General features: G+C 37.4%; 1 protein-coding gene and 1 long non-coding RNA gene across 4 annotated transcripts in view; one reads left to right on the plus strand and one right to left on the minus strand.

Annotated features, from left to right (window-relative positions):
• The window catches only part of LOC107992867 (uncharacterized), a 33,231-nt gene that overhangs the window by 596 nt on the left and 8,831 nt on the right, over nt 1-23,804 (plus strand). For both annotated transcript variants that reach the window (XR_009832329.1, XR_009832330.1), the window contains exon 2: nt 3,378-3,666. This is a non-coding gene — a long non-coding RNA (uncharacterized LOC107992867). The remainder of the gene's footprint in view (nt 1-3,377; nt 3,667-23,804) is intronic.
• On the minus strand, nt 1,718-22,727 carry LOC107992869 (uncharacterized). 2 transcript variants are annotated; one of them, XM_062083519.1, is made up of 4 exons: nt 22,595-22,727; nt 5,746-5,859; nt 5,358-5,668; nt 1,718-3,836 (listed from the first exon to the last, which is right to left on the minus strand). In XM_062083519.1, exons 3-4 carry the CDS (start codon nt 5,646-5,648, stop codon nt 3,330-3,332), a joined length of 798 nt encoding a protein of 265 aa, XP_061939503.1. In that variant the 5' UTR covers nt 5,649-5,668; nt 5,746-5,859; nt 22,595-22,727; the 3' UTR covers nt 1,718-3,329. The 2 variants fall into 2 exon arrangements, with proteins under 2 accessions (XP_061939503.1, XP_061939501.1); XM_062083517.1 differs by having other exon boundaries at nt 5,358-5,859.

Below are 23,804 nucleotides of genomic sequence, written 5' to 3' on the forward strand. Positions count from 1 at the left end.
AGATAAGAAGCGGATAAAAATAAATCCGTATTCGCGATATCATTAAAAAAAATAATGTTCGAATAATAGGCAAAAAAATTTAACAGTTACTTAAATAATTTTTATCGTTCGAATCGTGATCTCGATAAATAATCTACTTAAACTTTATTCGAGATTTTTAAATTAAATTATTCAATGACCGATTCTCTTCCTTTTAAGAAAATAGAGAAGCGGATAAAAATAAATCCGCAATATCATTAAAAAAAATAATGTTCGAATAATAGGCAAAAAAGTTTAACAATTACTTTAGCAAAGTTACTTACAGCACAATTTTTATCGTTCGAATCGCGATTACGTACCGAAAGATTGTACTAAAAACACGTGCTCGACTCGATATATTTCGATCATCTCGACGAGTAATCCGCTTAACTTTATTCGACACTTTTAATTAGTTTTCCTCTTTCAACCGGCCGGATTAATGGCACGTTGACCGTGACGTACCCGAGACACGAAACAATATTTGTACGCGGTGCAAACTTTTACATTCGACGCATTCATCTACCTCAACGATCCGCTTTCGAGTCAAATGCAACGAGATAATAAACACGCTCGAGCTACATATTCAATAATTAACCGCGTACATTTTAATTTACAACTCGAACCAACCTATATATATATATATATATATATCTCATATATATTACTCTCAATCATCCCGCCGATCTAAAAATAATTAATGGTATTATTATGCCTCGTAAAACGCGTAATTTATTTACTCATACGTGAGATATTCAGTAAAGCATATTTCGCAATAACGATAGTACCAACTGCGTTTCGATAACCTCAAAACGTACAGTTTCCATCCCTCCAGACAATCTTCCTCTTTATTTATGTAACTTTATCGTTCGTTTCCTTTTATTATACTCGTTATTTTTACTATCGAGATTAACTTATCTCGTTTATTATTCGCGATCGAAAGGGGGATGTTCGATTTAAGACGTTTTCGAGATATCGATCCCTCTCCTAATTGAACGAATCGAAATTAACGGAGTTGATTGGGTCCAAGTAATTAATAATAATAATAATGGTAATCGCGATTCCTCGAGTTCTGATTCTTCCACGCGGTTGGTCCCCGTTGGAGAGTTTAATTCGATGTAAATGTATGTAAGTCGTAAGCAAGGCGGTGTATCGGAGAGAATTATTGTGATACTTGGACGGAAAGGAACGGTAATCGGAATTCGAACGAGCGTGCTCTTCAACTGGTGTATGCTTGCGTATCTCTTCTATCGATTTCCAATTTAAAGATTGAAATCTTGGCGAATGCGAGCTTTGTAATTGGATACACAGCTGGTTGAACAGAGAAACGAAAGTTTTTCATTCGATTCGCGTGGAACAAGTGGCGTATCGATTTTCAATTTAGATCCCTGGAATGAGTATTGGAAGATTTATTATTTAGATAGAGGAAAATTTTTAATAAAATTCACGGCTGTGTTTCGTCGATTTCTCATCGTCCAGGATTCTCAAATCGGTTTCGAAGGATTTGTCGTGTAGGAAAATGAACATTTTCGGTGCAAGGATTGCCTGGAAATAATTCTTTTTGCAAGATTTATTATCCAGATGAAATGAAAATTTTTAATTTTCAACTCACCTGCAACGAGTATCTCTTGATATGACGTGTTTCGTCGATTTTAAGGATTCTCAAATAGGTTTTGAAAGATTTATCACCCAGAAAAAAGGAAAATTTTCAGTGTGCACTTTATTTGGAACATTTACTGGAAATATCGGCGAGTTAATTTATTATCTAGAATGAAACGAAAATTTATTTGTTACATCTCGATATAAATACCTATCGATTTCTCCTCGAGGAAGTACGTATAAAAGGATAAAAATGTTTAATCAAAGCGCGATTATCATTGATAAAATAAATCAGGGTTGAGCGGGATTCTTGGGTTAATTTATTCCCAGACTTCCGCCTCCGCCGTGGAGAGCACTAGCGCGTCGCGGTCACGTGTCGCATTAATAATTCATTTCCGCATATCGTGCGTATTTCACGTGTTACGCGAGTAATCGATTAACCTCCTAGGAAACAAATTTCACCGTGTCCCTTGCTAATAAAACTCAAACAGAAAACGCACGTGCGCCCATTTAAACTCTGTTTAACCGTCTTAAATTTCGCTTTTTCACCATCCGAACACGTTCCTAACCTCTCTCCGCCGAGATATTGAGAATCATATCCGCCTCGTAATTTTTCCTTTCTTTCTCTCTTTCTTTTTTCTTATTTTTCTCGATTTCTTTCCCGAGAAGGAGAAGGAAGCAGAAAGAAATCGGCGTTGTCGTTGGCCGAGTAAATTCACTGCGGACACACCCTGTATATACAGGTGGTTGCAACTACGAGGCAACTACGACAGGAAGTCGTTACTGGATACCGGTAACCGTGAGGCTAAGTCAAATCGATGCACGCGAGGCGCTTTCGAAACTCGCTCGCTCCTCCCACCGTGGAAAATAAATAATAATAAGTAGCCGACAGTTATTCGTGGGACGACGCTGTACGCTGTTCCACGCTGTTTTATCTACAGTCGTTTTATACTCGTGACCAACCAGTAATCCCCTTTTCGTTGAGAAAACAAAATTAGTGTTTTTTTCTTCTTTTTTTAGAATCATAAGTAAAACTATTATTCAATTTTAAAAGTATCGGAATAGTATGGGAAAAAGCATAGGAATTCCTTTTTCTTTTTCTTTTTTTTTTTTTAAGTGTAACGAGTCGCTTTAACTCGACGTTCGAATTAACTTGGATGCCAATATAACTCGATCGAGTTGAAAATTTGAATGCCACGTAATTCTTTTCGCATCTCGATACCCGAAAATATAATAAAAATCAGGAGAAACGAATAATTACTCGGTGGATATTATCAATTCCTTTCCAATTATTTTCGATGGAACTCGATTATCGATCGAAGGAGGATGGACAATGGCGGGTCGAATGGGAAACGCTTCGTTCGATTTCGGGAATGGTCGAGTTCCAATACACCCCTCACAGCTAAAAGAGCATTACGCTCTCGTAAATCAGGCTCGATTCCATTCGGCATAAATCATAATCGTGTCGTCGCCAACATCTCCTCCTCGTGAGAAAGATCCTCCTCCCCTCCCCTCTCCCTTTATGCGCCGTTAACCGCTTTTCAGCCTCGAGCATGCGCCGATGCTCTCTCTTATACATCCACGCGTGGAAACGGTTTCATCCTATCGTTTCATTAACAATCGCGAAATTCGAAGGATCCAAGAGCAAGCGTAGCTTCTGCTATTATTCGTGAATCTGAAATATGTTTAAGGGAAGAGAGAAAGAGAGAGCCGGTTCACTTCTTCTTCTTCTTTTTACCCTTCTTGGGCTTCTTTTTGACCAGGGTCGGGTCTACCAAGGGTGGCCTGGGCAGTTTAGGCGGCGGGCTTCCAAGGGCCAGGCGAGGCGCCGCGGGGGAGATGGCGGCCACGTCGGCCATCATGTTCCCGGCCGGGCCCTTGTCCAGCAAATCCTCCCTCACCGTGTTCTCCACGCTCGGCGACGATGGCCCGCCGTCCGTCCCGCCGCCCATCCTCGACGACTGGCACCTGAACTCCGGCCCATCCGGCTCGTTCTTGAACACGAAGCACTTCGGGGCCAGCACGTACGGCGTCACCAGCGCCCTGCGCGAGGTAAGTTGGAGCAAAGTGGGTCGCGGGCGGACAACTCGGTATAAATACCTTCCCAAGTTTCTGACCGTGATGTCGACGTCCAGTTGGCCGGCGAAGTTGTTCCCGGGATCCAACAGCTCGAACGGCCCTCTGAACACGTACGGCGTTGGGTCTTTGATCGGCACCTTCGCCTGCAAAATTACCGATAAATTTTAACCGGTCAGTTCCTCGATTTAGGATTCGCAAATTAACGTACGAAAATTTATCGAATATCGAAGCATATATTGTCATTATTTTATTAATGAGTAAAAAGTAGTTTTAAAAAATTGTTTATGTTGCAAGATATCGCAGATTTTTCTTCAACCATCGCTATTAATTTCTTTACGAATTAAAGTAATTTCAGTGATAAGCTCACCTTCACTCGAGCTAATTTCATTACCGTATTCCACGCTTACAAAACTTTGAAAATAATATTTCTGTTCAACACCCAAGATATCTATCTAATTTCATATAAGAAATCTATTTCACACCTCGTAAGATTATAAAGAGGAACTTATTTCTAAAAAACCATAAATAAATAAATAATAAAGTTGGAGAGGCTTGTAGGAGCGTTAATTGTAAAATTAACTAATTTCATTAGTTCCACGCTTACAAAACTTTGGAAATATTTCTGTTCTGAAACTCAGGCTAACACCCAAGATTTCATATAAAAAATCTATTCAACGATACGTAAAGAGGAATCTATTTGTATTCTAAGAAAGCATAAATAAATAAACAATAAAATTGAGGAGGCTTGTTGGAGCGTTAATTGTAAAATTAACTAATTTCATTAGTTCCACGTTTACAAAACTTTGGAAATATTTCTGAAACTCAGACGCCCAAGATGTCTATCTAATTTCATATAAGAAATCTATTTCACACCTCGTAAGATTATAAAGAGGAACCTATTTCTAAGAAAGCATAAATAAATAAATAATAAAGTTGGAGAGGCTTGTAGGAGCGTTAATTGTAAAATTAACTAATTTCATTAGTTCCACGTTTACAAAACTTTGGAAATATTTCTGTTCTGAAACTCAGACGCCCAAGATGTCTATCTAATTTCATATAAGAAATCTATTCTACATCTCGTAAAATTATAAAAAGGAACTTATTTCTAAAAAACCATAAATAAATAAATAATAAAGTTGGAGAGGCTTGTAGGAGCGTTAATTGTAAAATTAACTAATACGCTTACAAAACTTTGGAAATATTTCTGTTCTGAAACTCAGGCTAACACCCAAGATGTCTATCTAATTTCATATAAAAAATCTATTCAACGATACGTAAAGAAGAACTTATTTGTATTCTAAAAAAGCATGAATAAATAAACAATAAAGTTGGGGAGATTTTTAGGAGCGTTAATTGTAAAATTAACTAATTTCATTAGTTCCACGTTTACAAAACTTTGAAAATAATATTTCTGTTCTGAAACTCAGGCTAATACCCAAGATGTCTATCTAATTTCATATAAGAAATCTATTCAACGATACATAAAGAGGAACCTATTTGTATTCTAAGAAAGCATGAATAAATAAATAATAAAATTGGAGAGACTTGTAGGAGCGTTAATTGTAAAATTAATTATAAATTGGTGGGGAGCGTTAATTGTAAAATTAATTATAAATTGGTGGAGAAGAAGGAGAGGGGATGTGAAGGAGAGGAAGGTCTCTCACCATGTCGCAGGCGCAGCCGCTCAGATGGGTGAAGATGTGGCAAATGGGATAGGTGTCGTTCACTTTGAAAATACCGATCTTCAACAACGCCTTCTTCATTTTGTTGACAAGCTCCTCGGTAGGCATGGAGAAGTGTATGGCCTGGCCGCATCTGAATCCGTAAACGTAAATCGTCTCATTTTTCAACGAGCGTTCGCGCTCGTTGACCTCGGTCGGTGGGAAATTAATGAAGGCAACTTTCACGACGAGCTTCGCCCCGTTCGTGTCTATGTAAACGTCTTTGTTCAGCATCAACTGCTCCACGTAAATGTCTAGAAGGTACAATCCGATCATAATTGAAATTTATCCACATGTTGCGCGATTCGGGTTTATCTAGGTTATCAAATACTTGAGAATTTTCGATTTTGTGCGTGAAGTTGCGCGCGAATTTCCTCCCCGCCCTTCTCTTTTCGTGTGATAAAATCGGGGAACGAATTTTGGACGAATCTCTGTTGTCGAAATTCTGTAAAAAAAAAAAATGAAATGAAGTGAAATTCCAATGGCAAATGAAGAAATGGATAGGTGAATTGTAGTTAATTATTGTAGAGCAATACAAATTGTGGAAAACAAATTTTAGAGGAATCTCGATTCCTCGATTCCATTTCTTTATTGTGAAAAAATTCTATATAAAAATGAAATTGCAAACAAATTTTAGAGGAGTATCGATTCTTCGATTCTATCTATTAAAATTTCACTATCATCCTTACTATTACCTCCACTATTATTCTCTACTATTACCATCTTTCATTATTAAAATTCTACGTAAAAATGAAATTCCAATGGCAAACGAAGAAATGGATAGATGAATTGTAGCTAATTATTGTAGAGCAATCGTGGAAAATAAATTTTAGAGGAATCTCGATTGTCGAAATTCTACGAAAAGTGAAATTTCAATAGCAATTTTAGACGAATCTCGATTCCATTTCTTCATTATCAAAATTTTATGCAAAAATTCCAATGACAAATAGAAAAATCGATAGTTGGGAATGAATTGTAGCTAATTATTGTAGAGCAATCGTGAATTGTAGCTAATTACTATGAATGTAAAGCACGTTCTGCGATCATGGAAAACAAATTTTACGAAACGAATATCAATTCCTCGATTTCATTTTTTCATTGACGAAATTCTACATAAATTCTACATAAAATTCTACATAAAAAAAATTCTACGTAAAAATGAAATTCCAATGGCAAATGGAAAAATGGATAGTTATAGATGAATTGTAGCTAATTATTGTAAAGCAATCGTGGAAAACAAATTTTAGAGGAATCTCGATTCCTCGATTCCATTTCTGCATTGTCAAAATTCCAATAGTAAACAAATTTCAGACGAATTTCGATTCCTCAATTCCATCTCTTCACTATCGAAATTCTATGTAAAAATGAAATTCCAATAGCAAACAAACTTTACACGAATCTCGATTCCTCGATTCCATCTATCAAAATTCGCTATCAAAATTCTACGTAAAAATGAGATTTCAAACGCAATTTTACACGAATCTCGATTCCTCGATTCCATCTCTTCACTATCAAAATTCTATATAAAAATGAAATTCCAATAGCAAAGAAATTTTACACGAATCTCGATTCCTCGATTCCATCTTTTCACTATTCAAAATTCTATGTATAATTCTAAAAATAAAATTGCAATGGCAAATGCAGGCCACGAATGAATCATAGATCATCACATAAATACGAAGCATATGAACCTAACCCAAGTGGTTAGGAAAACAAATTTTAGAATTTTAGAATTTCGATTCCATTTCCTCACCGAAATTCGAAATTCCACTGTAAAGAATGAAATGGCAAATGCAGGCCAGGAATCGGGATTCGAGATGAATTATAGCCAGGTTAACCACCGTTGAATCTCTTACGGCGGGTTGAGCGTGCAGGCAAGTTGGAAAGAAGACGAAAGGGTTCGAGTTGTTTGGGTTAGGAACCGGTTTGAGAAAGCGTGAGTCAATGATTCGGTGGCCAAGTGATTTATAGTTGGACACGCCGATTGATAGACTCGTTTAGGATAATTGCCGAAACATCGTTAACTATTTATAGTGGGATCGTTTGTTTGCACTATTATATTGAAATATATATCGGTTGCAGTGGATCAAAGATCGCTCTAAAGAGAGAGAGAGAGAGAAGAAATCTCGCAGCAATTCTTCGAGATCTAATCTTAAAAAGTTTTTCTAGCTAAATATACAAATTCTAAAATTTATTTACATCCCTCACCCTCTGGAATAAATAATAGGAAATAAAACTAGAATCCGCACGTTAACAATCTTTCTTTCGAGCATGCTTGCATAAAAATAGAGCAAAGAAATTTGCGAACGATTGATTCGTTCCTTAACTCTTTTTAACAAAACTTTTCATTATCATCCGCAATATCATCACGATCGAAATATCACCACTAAATATTACCACCTAAACCTACAAAGCGACTTTTGAAACAGCCATTATAAAATACAAAACCGTGGGACTTGGTAAATTCTCGTCGACCGAACGTCGAACGAGGCAGAAAATCGCTTTTCCGCTCGTCTGAGACTCTTATTACACCTGTTAAGAGGCCCATGGCGAAACACTTTGCGTGGCAAACAGCTAATTATTGTTATCAAGACGTTGTGGAGTGTGGTATCTAACCGTATCCAATCACATTCTTTCCCCTTTATTCCCTGCAATTAGGATGTACATATCGTATCAGTGAATCTTTCTCACCTAATGTTTCTTCCTTTCGATGACTGCGCCGTGACAAGGCTTGTTATTTCCTCTTTTTTTTCAACGAAACTTAACGATCAACGAAATCGAAATCGAAATCGAAGTCGAAGTCGAAGTCGAAGTCGAAGTCGAAGTCGAAGTCGAAGTCGAAGTCGAAGTCGAAGTCGAAGTCGAAGTCGAAGTCAAAATCGAAATCGAAATCGAAATCGAAATCGAAATCGAAATCGAAATCGAAATCGAAGTCGAAGTGGAAGTAGAAGTCGAAGTCGAAATCGAAATCGAAATCGAAATCGAAATCGAAATCAAAATCGAAATCGAAGTCAAAATCGAAGTCAAAGTGGAAGTCGAAGTCGAAGTCGAAATCGAAATCTAATCGAAATCGAAATCGGATCGAATCGGATCGCGTGTGAGGTTGAAACGATTGAAACAATTTGTGGAATAGACTTTTTTTTTTAAGTGGAATTTAAATCAATTTGGAAGAGAGGGTCTGTAATTTTTAAAGTAAATTTCTCTAGTTTGCGTATGATCTCTCGGTTATAATCGATTAATTTGGATGTTCGAGGCGATAACGACAATGAAATTGGCCGGTTCGTATCGTCGTTGCTCTCCTCGTTGAATATCCAATAGAACGAATTTTATGTAGGCCATTGGTGAATGGTGAAAACGCTCTTGTATTTTTGTATATATAATTTCTTCGTTTGTTCGATGATCCTCTTGTGTTCGCGTTCCCGGGTAATTTTATGCGAGGAAATGAGTTTTTTTAACGAGATAAAAGGGGAAGGAATTCGATCGTATTCGAGATATTTTTACGAACGGATGGAATTTTTACATTTTTCTAAATTTTAAACGACACGGTGGATTAGGACGATGATGACTTCATTCAATAGTTGTTTTGTGATTCTTCTGTATATTTGTGAGACGATATGAGAATATTTTAAGAATTAGAATTATCGGTTGAAGATCGTTAGAATTTTTTCCTCTTCCCCGCTTCTTATTATAATTGTCATTGTTTTAATCTACGTATTGCTACGTCGATGAAGCCTCGATCTATTATAATTGAAGTATATTTAAAAGAGTTAGGAATAAAATTTATCCTCCCCTCGATTTCTCGCCATCCTTTTTCTCCAAAATCCTCCTTCGATTTGTAGAAAATTTTTCTCTAATTATCTTCTGCATACCACAAAAATGCATACCAAACGAATCATTTACGTATTATTTATTTTATATTATACTCGATTTGATCGTTTTTATATTAGGCGATATACAGTCAGTTGGAAAAATTTTCCAACTTTCTGTTTCAAGAAAATTCACTTTATCTTTCACGATCCTTTCACGATCCTTTTCGAAAGATAAATTTTATTTTTTCAAATACTTTTCAATTCCTCGAAATTCTACTTTTTTACTTAATTTTTTCACTTGATAAAATTCTATACACTCAAACTTGCTCTTTATATTGATAAAGAAAAAAAAAATACCTAAAATCCTTTTTAGGATCGATTTCGATTTCGCTGATAAATATATCGTGGTGATAAAAAAAATTCACAAAATTTCGTTACAAAATCGTTATCGTTCCAAGTATCGACAACACTTGCGAGCTCTCAGCTATCAGGTTGCTACGCGGCAAACTTTTGCGATCGACTGTAAACATTCCGAAGGGAAGGAAGTTGGTTCTCGATGGAAAAACCGATTAGCTATTCTTAATCGCTCGTTATAAATCACGATAAAAAAGATGGACAACAGGAAATAATCTCCTTCCCTCGATCGAGGAGAGAGAATTATTCATCGAAATTTCGACTCGTGCGGCGTCGATAATTTGATAATTCGAAGTAATCGTGGAATATCCTTGATTCATACATAAAGTTAAAATGGAATAAAAAGAATTTGGAAATTTTTGCAACGCGTTGAAAATTACTTGAATGGAGAAAATTTGATTTTTCAACGCAACGTAATTTTTGGCAGGAATGCGGAATGCAATTTGATCATACGTAATGGAAGCGAGAACGATTACTGTTTATGCAAAATCGTTGACCGAGCGTTGAATAATTTGCGGAAGGGGTTCGCCTATTTTTACCATCGATAATCGCCGGCAGAATTTTCTTGCAAAGTCTATACCTCCCGTTCTTGTTATTTCCATTAACCGAGATAAGTAATAGCGAAACGTTATTAGAGCGTTATTGGACGATCCATTGATTAAAATAATTTCCTTCCATTTCGTCCCATTCCTTATTGACTCATCATCTCATCGAGATGAATTTTATAACGACGATATAATTTTCGAAAGATGTTTCGTTTTTCTTGAAACGGATCGATATTTCGTCAAGCAGGTAAATTAACGTACAATGTAATTGAATGATTATTATTTATTGCACGACGTGTACAATATTTGAGAGCAAAAGTTTCTAGCTTTTTTATTATTTTCAACACAACTCGTTCGAGTAAAAGACGTTATGTGTGAAAACCGAGAGCCGAGGATAAAAATACTTTACTTTAAAAAAAATAATTAACACCTCGAACACCGTTACTTATCGTTCGAGGTAATATTTTATTCTCGCGTTATTACGCACGAAACTGGGAGGATCGTCTGGCAGGGTTAGTCTGGGAGGGGGGCGGCTGGAGGGGCAGCGTTTATCCTTATATTATTGCAGTGATAAACAACGTTGTTAATTCTCGGCCACGTTGGCGCGGACGCGAACCCTCTCCCCCGCCGTGTTACCCTCGGTCGATATGATATCTCAATGACGGTTGTTGAATTTGCATTGCATTAGCCACGAGGTGCCTAGATACCGCGATATCGAACGGCGACGGCCGCTTGTTACGTTAACAAGAGAAAGTGTTAACGATGGGGGTGAGTGTGCGTTAACGAGAGAATGACGCGGCAACTACGAGGAAAAATAGTGTGGCAGTAACAATAAACGCCTCTCGTAATTTTGCCTCTCGCGTCGCTCGCTCGTTAAGACTTTTTTTTCTTTTCCTTTTTTCCGCGCCGAGAGAGGAGAAACCGGAGAGGCGAGGGAGCCTCCTTCGGTTTCTTGGCAACGTTGTCTCCCCTCCTGCGCGTCTCGCGTTTAATTCACGTTTAATGGATATCGCGGTCAACGCGTTGGAAATTGAGACGAATTTTTTTTTCTTCGTCTCTTTCTTTCTTTCTTTCTTTCCTTTTAACGAGGAGTTTCGGTGTCGAACCGTTTGGCAATAATTAAGGGAGATCTTATCGCGGATCTTTGAAGAGAGATCGTTGAAATCGAGGAGTATGAAGGTTGTTCCAAGCTAGGAGGAGTTACTTTATTTTTGAAAAAGTAAATTGCAGAGAGAGAGAGAGATGGTAAACGCATCGGTCGAAAATTTAACTCATTGTTTTAAATCGTTACTTTTTATTATTATTTTAAATAAAGCGCGTTGCCGAAACGCGTTTCAATTTGAAAGGTTGAAATTATCTCGAGTCGGGCGTTAATTTTGGGGGAAACAACGCGATGTGGAGAGACGATTTTTTCCCTCTCTTTCTTTTTCCTCCTTTTCTTTCCCTCCCCGTTTTTTAATATCCATTAAATAGCGAACGTTTTCTTAAAGAGGACCTTTATGTCCCTTATTCCCCCGACTTGATTAAAGATAATGAAAAATTTTCTTCGCCGAGCTCGCAATAATAGAATGTACTTACCGCGCGAAACGCTATAATCTTCGTAAATGTTCTCAATTTCGCGTTATCAAAACCCCGCGGGTCGCGCGCGGGGAAAGAAGGGGGCGTACGAGCGCACACACGTGAAATATAATTGTCGGCTATCAATCGCGCGTTCCAACTCGCCGTGCGATTTTAAACGATCGAAACGATCGCGCGAGATGGCCGCATCGCATCCAAACCATCTGTTGCTCGCCTCCATACGCTTATTTGTAATAACGTTTCCGTTAACGACCCGGTTGAAAAGCAGCTCGCCTCGCCTCTGAGAAATCCCATCCTTCGAAAAGAATACACCAATTCCTGTGTATTTGCATTGCACGATGGAAAAAAAGGAACGGAACCAACTGGAAAATTCGATTCGCCTACGATATTTGGAATTTCGAGTTGGAAGAGAAAACCTTCCGAATCGTGGATAATGTTCGACTCGATTTAAATCGATTCGGATGGGAGAAAAAGAAAAGAGATCCTATCCACGATTCCTGAGATTCCGTATCGAGCGATATCGCTAATGAGCGACCCCGAGCGTCGGTTTCAGCAAACAGAGCAAAATTTTAATCGCCGATTAGGCGAACGCCGTCCAACGCGTCTTCTTTGCATCGACGGGGATGGGAACACGTCGCTGGCTCGGCTCGTAGATAAATCGCACGGGGGATCTACGCTGGAACGAGGGACCGTTGGAAAGTGTCCTTGGTCGCGAACGACCAATAAGATAAGTTTGCGCAGAAAATCGGCGATAACTGGAAACTTTGGGATCATAACTCGTTCGCAAGGCGAGACGATTATCGCGCGTGCAGCGCGATAAAACCTTACTCCTTTTTCAACTTCTCCTGTCCCCTTTTTAACCACCTTTCTTCTTTCTTACTAGTCTCCTTCTTTTTCCATGTACTTTTCATTATTTTTTCCCTTCTTATCCATCTCTCTTCCCCCTTTTTCCTTTTTATCCTCGTAGATCCTCCTCTTTCTTTCTCTCCCCCTTTTCCTTTCTCCCCTCGTCCTTCCATTTCCTCGCGGGCATCGCGAGAGGAGAGGAGCGTTTCGTCGATAACGAACTGGTTAACACGCGTTCGCGGCACGGTTTACGTAGGTATATTAAAGAGGCGAGGCGAGGTGATCCTCGACTACCTGCCACCGGCCACCTCGTAATCATTTCTTTCCCTCCTCATCCCAAAGTCATTAGATAGGCGATCGGTCACGCGGCGCCTTATCGAATTCCAATGGAACACCGGCTGCACACAGGTCGAGATCATTTGGATAACTAATTGGGCACCGGTTGCGCGGTATCTCACCTGCCGTGAGTCACCCCGATTCTATCTAGGTGTGCGGCCATCCAGCGTCGATTTTTGGACTCAGAAATTAGAGTTTTGGATTTTGTTGTGGGGGGGTCGATTTATTATGGAGAGGTTAGTTTATTGTGGAAAGTCATGGAAATATTGAAGAATGATTATATCAATGTAGATTTTTGGATTTAGAGTTTTGGATTTTATTAAGTAGAAATTCGAGTTATTTTAAGGTAAGTTATGGAAAGTATTGAAAATGCCGCTATACAGCGTCGATTTTTGAATTCAGAAATTAAAGTTTTGGATTTTGTTCATTAGGGATTCGAGTTATTTTAAGATAAATTGTGGAAAGTATTGAAAATGCTATCCAGCGTCGATTTTTGGATTCAGAAATTACAGTTTTGGATTTTGTTGTGGGGGGGTCGATTTATTATGGAGAGGTTAGTTTATTGTGGAAAGTATGGAAATATTGATCGAGGAAGAATGGTTATTATATCGGTGTGAGTTTTTGGATTCAGAAATTCGAGTTATTTTATGAGTTGGGGAAATATTGAAGAATGATTATATATATGTAGATTTTTGGATTTTTAATAAGTGGATTTTATTATTTTATTATGGTGAGTTGTGGAAAGTATGGAAATATTGATGGAGGAAGAATGATTATTATATCGGTGTGAGTTTTTGGATTTAGAAATTCGAGTTATTTTATGATAAGTTGTGGAAAGTCATGGAAATATTGAAAAATGGTTTTATTATATCAATGTGGATTTTTGGATTTAGAGTTTTGGATTTTATTAAATAAGGATTCGAGATATTTTAAGATGAGTTATGGAAAATATTGGAAATGTGGCTAGCATGAATTTTTGGATTCAGAAATTAAAATTTTGGATTTTATTAGGGATTCGAATTATTTTAAGTGAGTTGTAGAAAATATTGGAAATACGGCTATCCAGCGTGGATTTTTGGATTCAGAAATTAAAATTTTGGATTTTATTAGGGATTCGAATTATTTTAAGTGAGTTGTAGAAAATATTGGAAATACGGCTATCCAGCGTGGATTTTTGAATTCAGAAATTAAACTTTTGGATTTTGTTCATTAGGGATTCGAGTTATTTTAAGATAAGTTGTGGAAAGTATGGAAATATTGATCGAGGAAGAATGGATTACGAATATTGAATCGGTATAGATTTTTTAGAAATTAGAGAATGGTGAATTACGAAAAATATGAAAATATCAATTGGAAAGAATGTTACAAGTATTATATTAATATAGATTTTAATTGTATTTTAAAAATTTTATTGTACCGACGTGGATTTTTGCGTTTAATAAAATCAGAGTCACCCCACGATGAATTATAAAAAATATAAAAATAGTTCGGGGAAAAATTACTTGTGAATAATAATAAAATCTTCTAAAGAAGAATTGATTCGAACGGTGTCCATTTAAAAGCAATAAAGAATTCGTTTCAAATTTGATCCTCGTCGAAAAAGCCCTGGACCGAAGCTACGCAGTACGATCGCGTCCTCTTATGAGCGAACCTCGAAAGGAAACGCTGCCGCGCCTGTAAAAATCTACACGGTTCCCCTGCAACCTTGTTCCTTCGCTCTTAAGGGGACGGTCCACCTTAATCTTGGACTGGTGGAACGGCGGAACGGTGGAACAACGGCCTCTCCGTACATGGGCGGGAGGGGAGGGAGTAGAGGAAGAAGGCAGCATTAGCGTGCTAAGCAGATGCAGATGAAACAAATGGATTCGCTCGGTGACCGTCGTAAATCCACGGTATCGTTGACACGATCCGCACACCCTCGCACGAACCCGTGCTATACGAACTCTTTCTCTCTCTCGGCTACGACCTTATGCCTTCCCTGCCCTTTATCCGCTTCCCCGTATCGTAGAGAGAAACCGTGGCCCGTGCTTCTCCCTCCATCTTTCTCATTTACGCTTTATATACCAACTTATGCACGATACAATCGTCGTTGATCCCGAGGAATAATGGACGGGCGATATCTCGAAGAATTTTCAATTTCTTCTCGATAAGAATCCGGTTCCCGGGTGAATAATTTTCAACGAAAGTTTCGAGCAAAGTTTTGGCGGCGAAAAGAAAAAGAAAAGCAGAGTGAGAAACGTTTGAACGTTTGAACAACAGATTTTTCGCCAGCTACAGTTTAAATCAACTTTTAAATATATATAAATACGAAATTTCATAGTTTTCGAAGTTAAGAAATAAAGTTATTTCGATAACAGAGAGAGATTATATAAACGAGTGGATCAACAGTTATAAATGTTATTCGAGCGTTTCAACGAGTGATCGCTTAATCAAAATAAATTTCTAAATTCAATCCCAAGGACGGATAAACCGTCTAATACATTTCTATCGATATGTCCCTAAGTGAAAAAAATCGACTGCAGAGTATAAAAAAAGAAAAAGAAAAATAATAAAACTCGCTCTCGGAGGAAACCATTCTTTACTCGCAAGCAACGTTGGAACGTGGACAAAGCAAACCAGTCTCTTTAAAGTATCAATTAGCGGTCGGCTACCACGATGCTTTCGTAACGCATGCGCGAGAAAGCTTTATCTCGGGCCGCGGCTGGCCTAACGCGCAAATTAGAGCTGTTGAAAACGCGCAACGGTTAAATCGTTGGAGGACAAGCGAAATCACGCGGACAAACCGCGATTTCGCAAGCACCGTTGAACCGTGTCAGTTGATGCAACGTCGATTTTTTTCTCCCCTCTCTCTTTGGCAGCGGGAGGAGGAGGAGGGAACACCTGTAATAAATACGTTGTCTCAATTGGAATTTAATTAATGGAACGCAATTCCAACGCTTATCGCGATCGAAGGCTCGCGCGAGGTACACCTCCGTTCCATTAACGCGATTTACGAAGCATCGAAGGGAAACACGGTTACGCGGTATGAGTTATACGCTATATACGCGTTACTCGGATATTTAGTATTCCTGATCCGCTAAAGAAGAAGAAAATAAAAAGAAAAGATATTGAAGGTATTTCATAGGACGAATATATCTCTGTTTTGGGATATAAAGATGTTGGAAAGTGAAATGAAAATAGGAAAGTATCGAGGATAATTGAAATGGATATAACAAATCGTTTTATTCTTCGAAATGTAAATTTTTAAAACGTAATATTTTATTACATTAAATTCTCCGTCAGTGATTAATCGAACCAGAGAAGAGTTTAATAATTTTGAATAGTTAAAAGCGTAATTAAAAATAATTGTAATGCCGAAAAGCGGATCGAATAAACGTTATTCAATTTATTTTAATCGGCCCAACTCCGAATCGAAACGAAATAAAATCTTTCCCTATATTTCTTAATGCTCTTGACAATTTTCAATCCGAATCGAGACTTCCAAGCATAAAAATATATATATATGATTCAAGGTTACACGAATTGTGAATCACACATAGTAGTAAGTTATAATAATAGCGGTAGAATAAGAAAAGAAAGAAACGGCACGTGTTACCTCGCCATCCTCGCAATGGTCGAGCGTGTGGGGTAGGTCGTGCGAGAAAGAAAGGAAGAGCGCTCGAATTTACGATCCTCCTCGAGACGAAACGAGAAAGTGTTAAAATTTCCATCAAATAATAATATTGTAATTGCTCCAGCTAATACTGGAAGAGATATAATTAATAAAATAGCTGTAATAAATACTGATCAAGGAAATAATGAAATTTGATCATAATTTAATGAAAAATTTTTTATTATTAATTATTAAATTATTAAATTTAATGATCCTATAATTGATGAAATTCCAGATATATGTAATGAGAAAATAGCAAAATCAACTAATGGTGATGAATGATATAGATATGTTGATAAAGGTGGATAAACTGTTCAACCTGTACCTGGTCTTGGATAAAATAAATTTCTTAATAATAATATAAATAATGAAGGAGGTAATAATCAAAATCTAATATTATTTATTCGTGGAAATGCTATATCAGGTGAACCTAATATCAATGGGATTAATCAATTTCCAAGACCTCCAATCAAAAATGGTATAACTATAAAAAAAATTATTAAAAATGCATGTCTTGTTACAATTGTATTATAAATTTGCTTGTTGTTAATTCTATACGAATAATCAAATTTCGTCCGAAACTGTCGAACTATATTTTTATTATAATAAAATATGCGCACGATTGTCCAAAGATTGACGAAACGGTTTCGAATTTCGTTCGAATATTCGTATCGCGTAATATATAATTTTAAGTAATTTTAATTGATACGATAAATTTATCGTATTTTGAAAACGAATCGCGAAAGGATATTCCCTTAGATCGCATCTTGTTCCCCGCATTCCGATATTGAGAATCGGGCTGCCGATGCTCGGGCTACAATGGACGGAACAATATTGCAGAAACGGTGTCGAGAATTTACACGTTGCACGCACGCAACGTTGCGCGAATTACGGGGCCGCGGGCTTCTCTTCGAGACCGGTTTCTCTTGGAAAAAGAAAGAGGACGAAATCCCTTTTGTGTTCTTCGATATTATATTGCGCATCGTTTTGCTTCGTGATTCTTCGATTTCCGGTTTTCGTCAGATCCGCGAAATTGACGCCAAATTATTCAATTGCTTCCAGACAAAGCGAGAACTTGGTGCATCTTGAAAATTAATTTCGAGAGTTATCACGATAGTAGTAAAGAAAGAAGTTACTTTAACCGTTCACGATTGATAAGAAAAATCGAAAAATCGCTGAATAAACTATTTTTGAAAATTAAAATTCGCCGTCGAAAGTGCCGTTCAAACGACAATTCCTCCGATGTTCAGTTTCTCCGATACACGAATGCACACACGCGCGAACACACGCTCGAAAAAGGTAGAATTTTTCCCGTCCTCGGTCGGTACGAGTCGACGTTCCCGATCCGAATCGAAAAACATGGGCACGAGGAGGGACGCCATAAATAGCGAAACTCTGCCATTTCTACGCCACGTTCATTGAGATGCAAAATATCGGGGCGGGTATAACGATAACGAGCGGTGGAAAAAGCGTTTAGAGTTTCGAGCGCTCGGTGGGAGGGGGAGGGGGGAGGCCGGATGATTTAGAGGGCGCAGCGGCGCGTCTTGTTTCGATCCGCGTAAATCAACGATCCCTCGGCCGTCCACCGCCGAGTGTGGAGCAATTAATAGCGGCGCTCGTAATGCGTGGCTGGCATGCGAGTGGGGCCGCCTTTATTTACCGATCCGATGAAATATTGGACCCAGCGCGGATTCCAGCGGAATACCAGTGGAACGAGGAAATCCGCCGCTCCCCGACTAGTGCGCGAACGCAACCGCTCGAATTCTCGCGCCCCTAACGCCGCGTCCTCCTTTCGTGATTATCCGACCCTGCTCGACGAGTTTTTTTTTCCCTGCGTGAGAATGAAAGGATTTTTTTTTTAGTTAATCAGAGGAATTTAGTTTTCGTGCGTGGAGGAGTTGGAGAGCAATTTAAAATTAATTTCTTTCGTTACGAATTCGTGTATTTTTCACGGATCTTCGTTGTGATGATTTTTTTTTCCTTGCGTGAGAATGAAAGAATATTTTTTTTAGTTAGTCAGAGGAATTTAGTTTTCCAGATTTCGTGCGTGGAGGAGTTGGTCTAAATATTAGCGCCATTTATATAATTGGTAGAGTTAATTTTAAAATCTAATTATTAATCAATATGTTGAAATATTATTTGAAATCAGAAAATATTGAAATTTGTTAAATATATATATAAATATTACTTTAAATTACACAGGAATATTAAGTCAATTTAATAATATTGTTTTTATATAGGAATGTTAACTTTACATAATTAAAAAAATGTTCTAATTTTAATATTATAATATTATGTATAAAGAATCATTATTATAATTTTTTTTCTCATATTCTATCTTTTTAATGTTGAGTAAATAATAAAAAATTGAGAGTAATTAAAATTAATTTCTTTCGTAACGAATTCGTGTATTTTTATAATTATATTATAATATTAGCGCCATTTATATAATTGGTAGAGTTAATTTTAAAATCTAATTATTAATCAATATTTGAAATCAGAGAATATTGAAATTTGTTAAATATATATATAAATATTACTTTAAATTACACAGGGATATTAAGTCAATTTAATAATATTGTTTTTATATAGGAATACTAACAATGTCAACTTTACATAATTAAAAAAAATATAAACATGTTCTAATTTTAATATTATGTATAAAGAATCATTGTTATAATTTTTCTTCTCATATTCTATCTTTTTAATGTTATGTAAACAATAAAAAGTTGAGACTAATTTAAAACTAATTTCTTTCGTTATATGTATTTTTCATGGATCTTGGTTGTGATAATTTTTTTCCTCTGAGAATGAAAGGATATTTTTTTTTTTAGTTAAGAAGAATTTAGGAGTTGGAGAGTAATTTCTTTCGTTACGTTCATCGAATTCGTGTATTTTTCATGAATCTGATGATTTTTTTTCCCTTCGACTTTTAGATGTTTGGTCTTCCGAAGTTGATTCTGAAAATGATGCAAAAGCTTTGAAGAAGTTTCTGATTGAAAAATTTTCACTCGATCGCAATGTGTTCTTAACGATTATCAGCTCTTAGTCGATAATTTTTTTCAGACTTCAATCAAGAGTAGAATTAAAAAGGCTTATTTTTCGAATGAGAGGAATTAATCTTCCAGATTTCGTGCGAAATTAATTAATTATCGATTTTTCTCGATGAGTCGTTGATTGAAAAGAAATTTAATATTTAATCTTCCAGATATTAATTTATGTAAAATTAATTTTAGCAATGCGAAGAAGCTTTAAAAAGATTTTTGACATTTGATTCTATCAAAATGATAACTTGGAAGAATTAGAAAATAGAAAAATCTCATTTTAATCGTTGCAAAACGTAGATAAATGAATCTTCTCCTTCTATCTTCTTAATTATTTCTTAATCTTTCATACCTTATTAATTATTTCGTTAATAATTTTAGAGAAACGGTACAATTGGAGACAATCTCTTTTTAACAGACAGAGTGACGTATTTATTACGCATCAGAACGATACGTGAATAACAGCCAGCCGGAATGTACCACCTACAAATCCTAAGAATTCAGCACCCGTTTCCTTCTTGCAGAGGAATTCCTCGCCGATCAATTAGAATAACCGAGCGAAGCTCTCCACTAATCATCTCCTCGGCGCACTCTCGTTATAAATCGCCGTTATAATCGCTAAAATTCTTCGCAGAACTTCGGAATAAGTTGCTTCGATAACCAAAACCTCGAAACTTCTCGAAATGGAGGGAAGAAAGAATAGAAATATCGAGGAAGGGAAAAGATTTAATTTCAGAGAAACCGATTGCAGACTCAAAAATCAAAAAAATGTTTATCTCAGATTAATACAATTAATACTCGAATTCGACGTTTCCGCTCTGTGAAAATTTGCCAGGTTAAATAACGATCTAATAAAGTTATCGAAAAGAGAGTATGTTTCACGTATTAAATTGCAACAGAAGTCGACATCGAAGCACGAACCGAGCGGTGATCAGATCGCGTAATGATCGTAAACATACTTCAAAGGAAAAATTGAGATTCAAATATCGAGGCTTGTCCACGATAAAAGCGTAATCCGAGGTTGGATTCAGGGTTCAGAGGCTGGTTTCGTAACGAGAAGGACGAGAGAGAGAGCGATACGAGTGGCGATAGAAGGAAGTACGAAAAAGAGGTAGAAGTAGAATTTGCAATTTCACTTCACTGGAATTGCACCATCTAAATTCTCCACTTTTCCCTCGCGCTTCCTCGTGTACGTTTCCGAGCAAACCTGTTACGATTTCCTTATCTCGAACGGGGCCTTCTATATTGTGCTCGGGATGACGATCTTGTTGCAATAGAAACCTAGTTGCCATGGAAAATTCGCGTGTAAAAGTGTTTTACAATGGAAATATTCACCGATGTTTATTCATTGTCGTGTTGGATTCGAAGAAAAATCATTCCCCCCTCGTCAATTTTGGAGAGGCGTGTAAAATTAATTCCAAAAAAGAAGGAAAAGTATTTGAACGATTTTTGCACTCCAGCAACTATGTTTGTCGATAAATTATTAAATATCGATCGAGCCATCGAAATATCCGACATTTATAAATCGCGCGATAAATGCGACTACGATTTAAACGTAAATTTTCCATCGATTTATTTACCCCCTCCCGCAGGCGTTATCAATGTTAAAATTATTATTACGAACGATCCTTAATTGGACCGCGCATCTGACATATGCAGTCTTATTATAACTGGTCCAGCCGGGTTCGGATCTCCCCTCAACAATTATTAATAACCGATCGATCGACGATCGATTCGCTTTCCTTCCCGTAATGCAATGCGAAAAAAACTCGTTAATCCTTTCCGTTTCGACGATATAAATAACGAATTTAACGCTTAGCCTAGGAGAATATTAACAGGATTATAATTATATTTTTAAATTTGAATAAATATTCCCATCTCGATTATCATCAATCGTTCATATCCGAAATACACGAAGAATCTTTAAAGCATCTCTTCACCGAAACTCTGGTTGTGAAATCGAACGTGGACACGGATCAAGTTAAGGTTAAAAGTTTCTCGAGGTTGGCCTCGATCGTTATCGAGGGGAGGGGACGGAAGAGAATGGTCGCACAAGAGACGTCTTCCGGGCTCGAGCCGGGACGTATGATAATATCGGATGCCCGGTCGGTATCCACTATCCTCTTGTACGATAGCGACGAGCGCGGCGGGCAGAAAATGTCAACGAATGACGGGGCAGTGGAGAGCCGGCCGCGGAAAGATCACACGTCCTCTCCGCTCGCCTGGATAACAACGCGACGAACGCACACCACGAGCGAACGATCGTCTACCGATCTCCTCGGTCCGAAGTTCATCGGCCTACATCGACGGTGGCTCGATCGAGACGCGCCATTGTTCTATCACCTATGCGAAGGACAGAATTCTTCGGTAGGCATAATTGCATCCGTACGGGACCTTTCGATTAATATGTAAATCAAACTGTATTTTATTACTCGGGCGACTAACCAACACTTATCCTTTATAAATCAATTTATCTTTAATAAATGTAATAGCGCATTAATTTTAAAGTTCAAAGTTTCATTTACGGATGGAAATTTTCCTGCTGCTATATAAATACAAAATCATACTTATTATTATTATTATTATTAGCCTATAATATTTTTGCCAATAATAATCTCGAACGTCAAAATAAACTGAAAAGTGTTTACCGACTATCCATCTAATTAGTGTCATTAAAATGGAAAAAAAGATTAAGTTGAATCAGCAATGAACTCTCGAAATGGATATAAAACAGGGAACAAAATCATTGGAGAATCAATTATCTTGCTGAACGATCTATCCATTTCTCATTGTGCATTCGTCTAATGGCGGATAAAGTCTCTAAAACGAAGAAACACGGACACGAGGAACGGTCTAAAACACGGACCGATTAGAAAGCAGGAAGCGTGCTTTTTGTTCGCGAGATTCTAGGCTTATTAATAATTTAGCTAGTCTGCTCGAATGACATAGAACTCACCGATTAATGCTTATCATATTTTAATCGAGCCGTTCGTTTATCCCATACACGAGTTACTTTACGGACGACTAATTGCCCAACCGAGTGACTAAGCAACCCAACCGGCATATCAATCGATGGATATACTTTTTTTCTTCTTCCGTTTTCTTCTCTCCTGTTTTCCGTTCTCTGCCCGCGTTACACAAAGCGAGCCATTGGACAGAGTGCTGGCAAGGAACGAGGAAGCAATCGAGCGGCCATCGAAGTGAGCAATTACCAATCGTTAGATAATTAACCGCCCTGTTTTATCCTGCAACTTTGATTATTCGAACGGAGGCTCTCGATGCACTTCACAGCCACTTCTATGCATCCTGCAAAATCGTTTTACATACTTATTGTTCGTCATCGTGCTATTAACACTTTACGATGGTATTAGACTCGGTCATAAATGGATCCTAAATGTTCCTGTATCGATATGAAGTAAAAGGAAACTTGAATTTTTTTAACAAAGTTTACGAAAGAAATCACATAGTATCGCGAATTCGAAAGTGATTTTGAAACTTGGAAAAATTGGATATTTCGATTTATTGCGAGAAAGGAGATAAGCAATATCCTAGATAGTTAAAAAAAAACGTTATTTCAATTGGTCAATATTACAAACACATATTCGATAACAAAGATAATTATCGTTATTCTTATCTTCGATCAATCGCAATAAATCAATTGAAATAATTAATCGTACATTTATAGAGACATTACGATACTTTGTTCGAAATTACGTGTTATTATATACGTGTTATTATTATAATATGAGTACTGCTTTTATAACCTCGAAACGGTTTGTTTCGGCGTTGTTCCAGACGAATCTATTAAATTGTTATATCGCTATCATTTACGATGACGTTTCCCTTTATTAAAATATCCGATCGACATGGAAAGAGATTGGATAAACTAACCTGGATAGAAATGTTCCGTTTTCACGATGGAGAACGAAAACGAAGCTGAATCGACAATGACTTAGCTGCTATATAGAAAGATACGACAGGTATGCGCGGAGAGAGGTGCGCCGAGAAAAATCAGACCGATGGATATAATCCGAAACTTGATTACGCCTTTCGTCGTTTTCCGTTCAGCCGGCTGTTCTCTGCATGGTAAAAACGGGACCCGCGTTACCGGCGGACCTCGCTCGCATTCCGAGATCGTAGATTGGTTCACGAATCATTTGTAAACA

This window comes from Apis cerana, linkage group LG1, assembly GCF_029169275.1.
Source record: "Apis cerana isolate GH-2021 linkage group LG1, AcerK_1.0, whole genome shotgun sequence".
In the NCBI taxonomy this organism is placed as follows: Eukaryota; Metazoa; Arthropoda; class Insecta; order Hymenoptera; family Apidae; genus Apis; species Apis cerana.

Excerpts from the sequence above, each read along its gene's own strand:
- LOC107992869 (XM_062083517.1), bottom strand. The coding sequence starts at position 5,690 with ATGATCGGATTGTACCTTCTAGACATTTACGTGGAGCAGTTGATGCTG. Across the intron at positions 3,837-5,357 it reads GCGGCTGCGCCTGCGACATG|GCGAAGGTGCCGATCAAAGA; the intron begins GTGAGAGACCTT and ends GTAATTTTGCAG.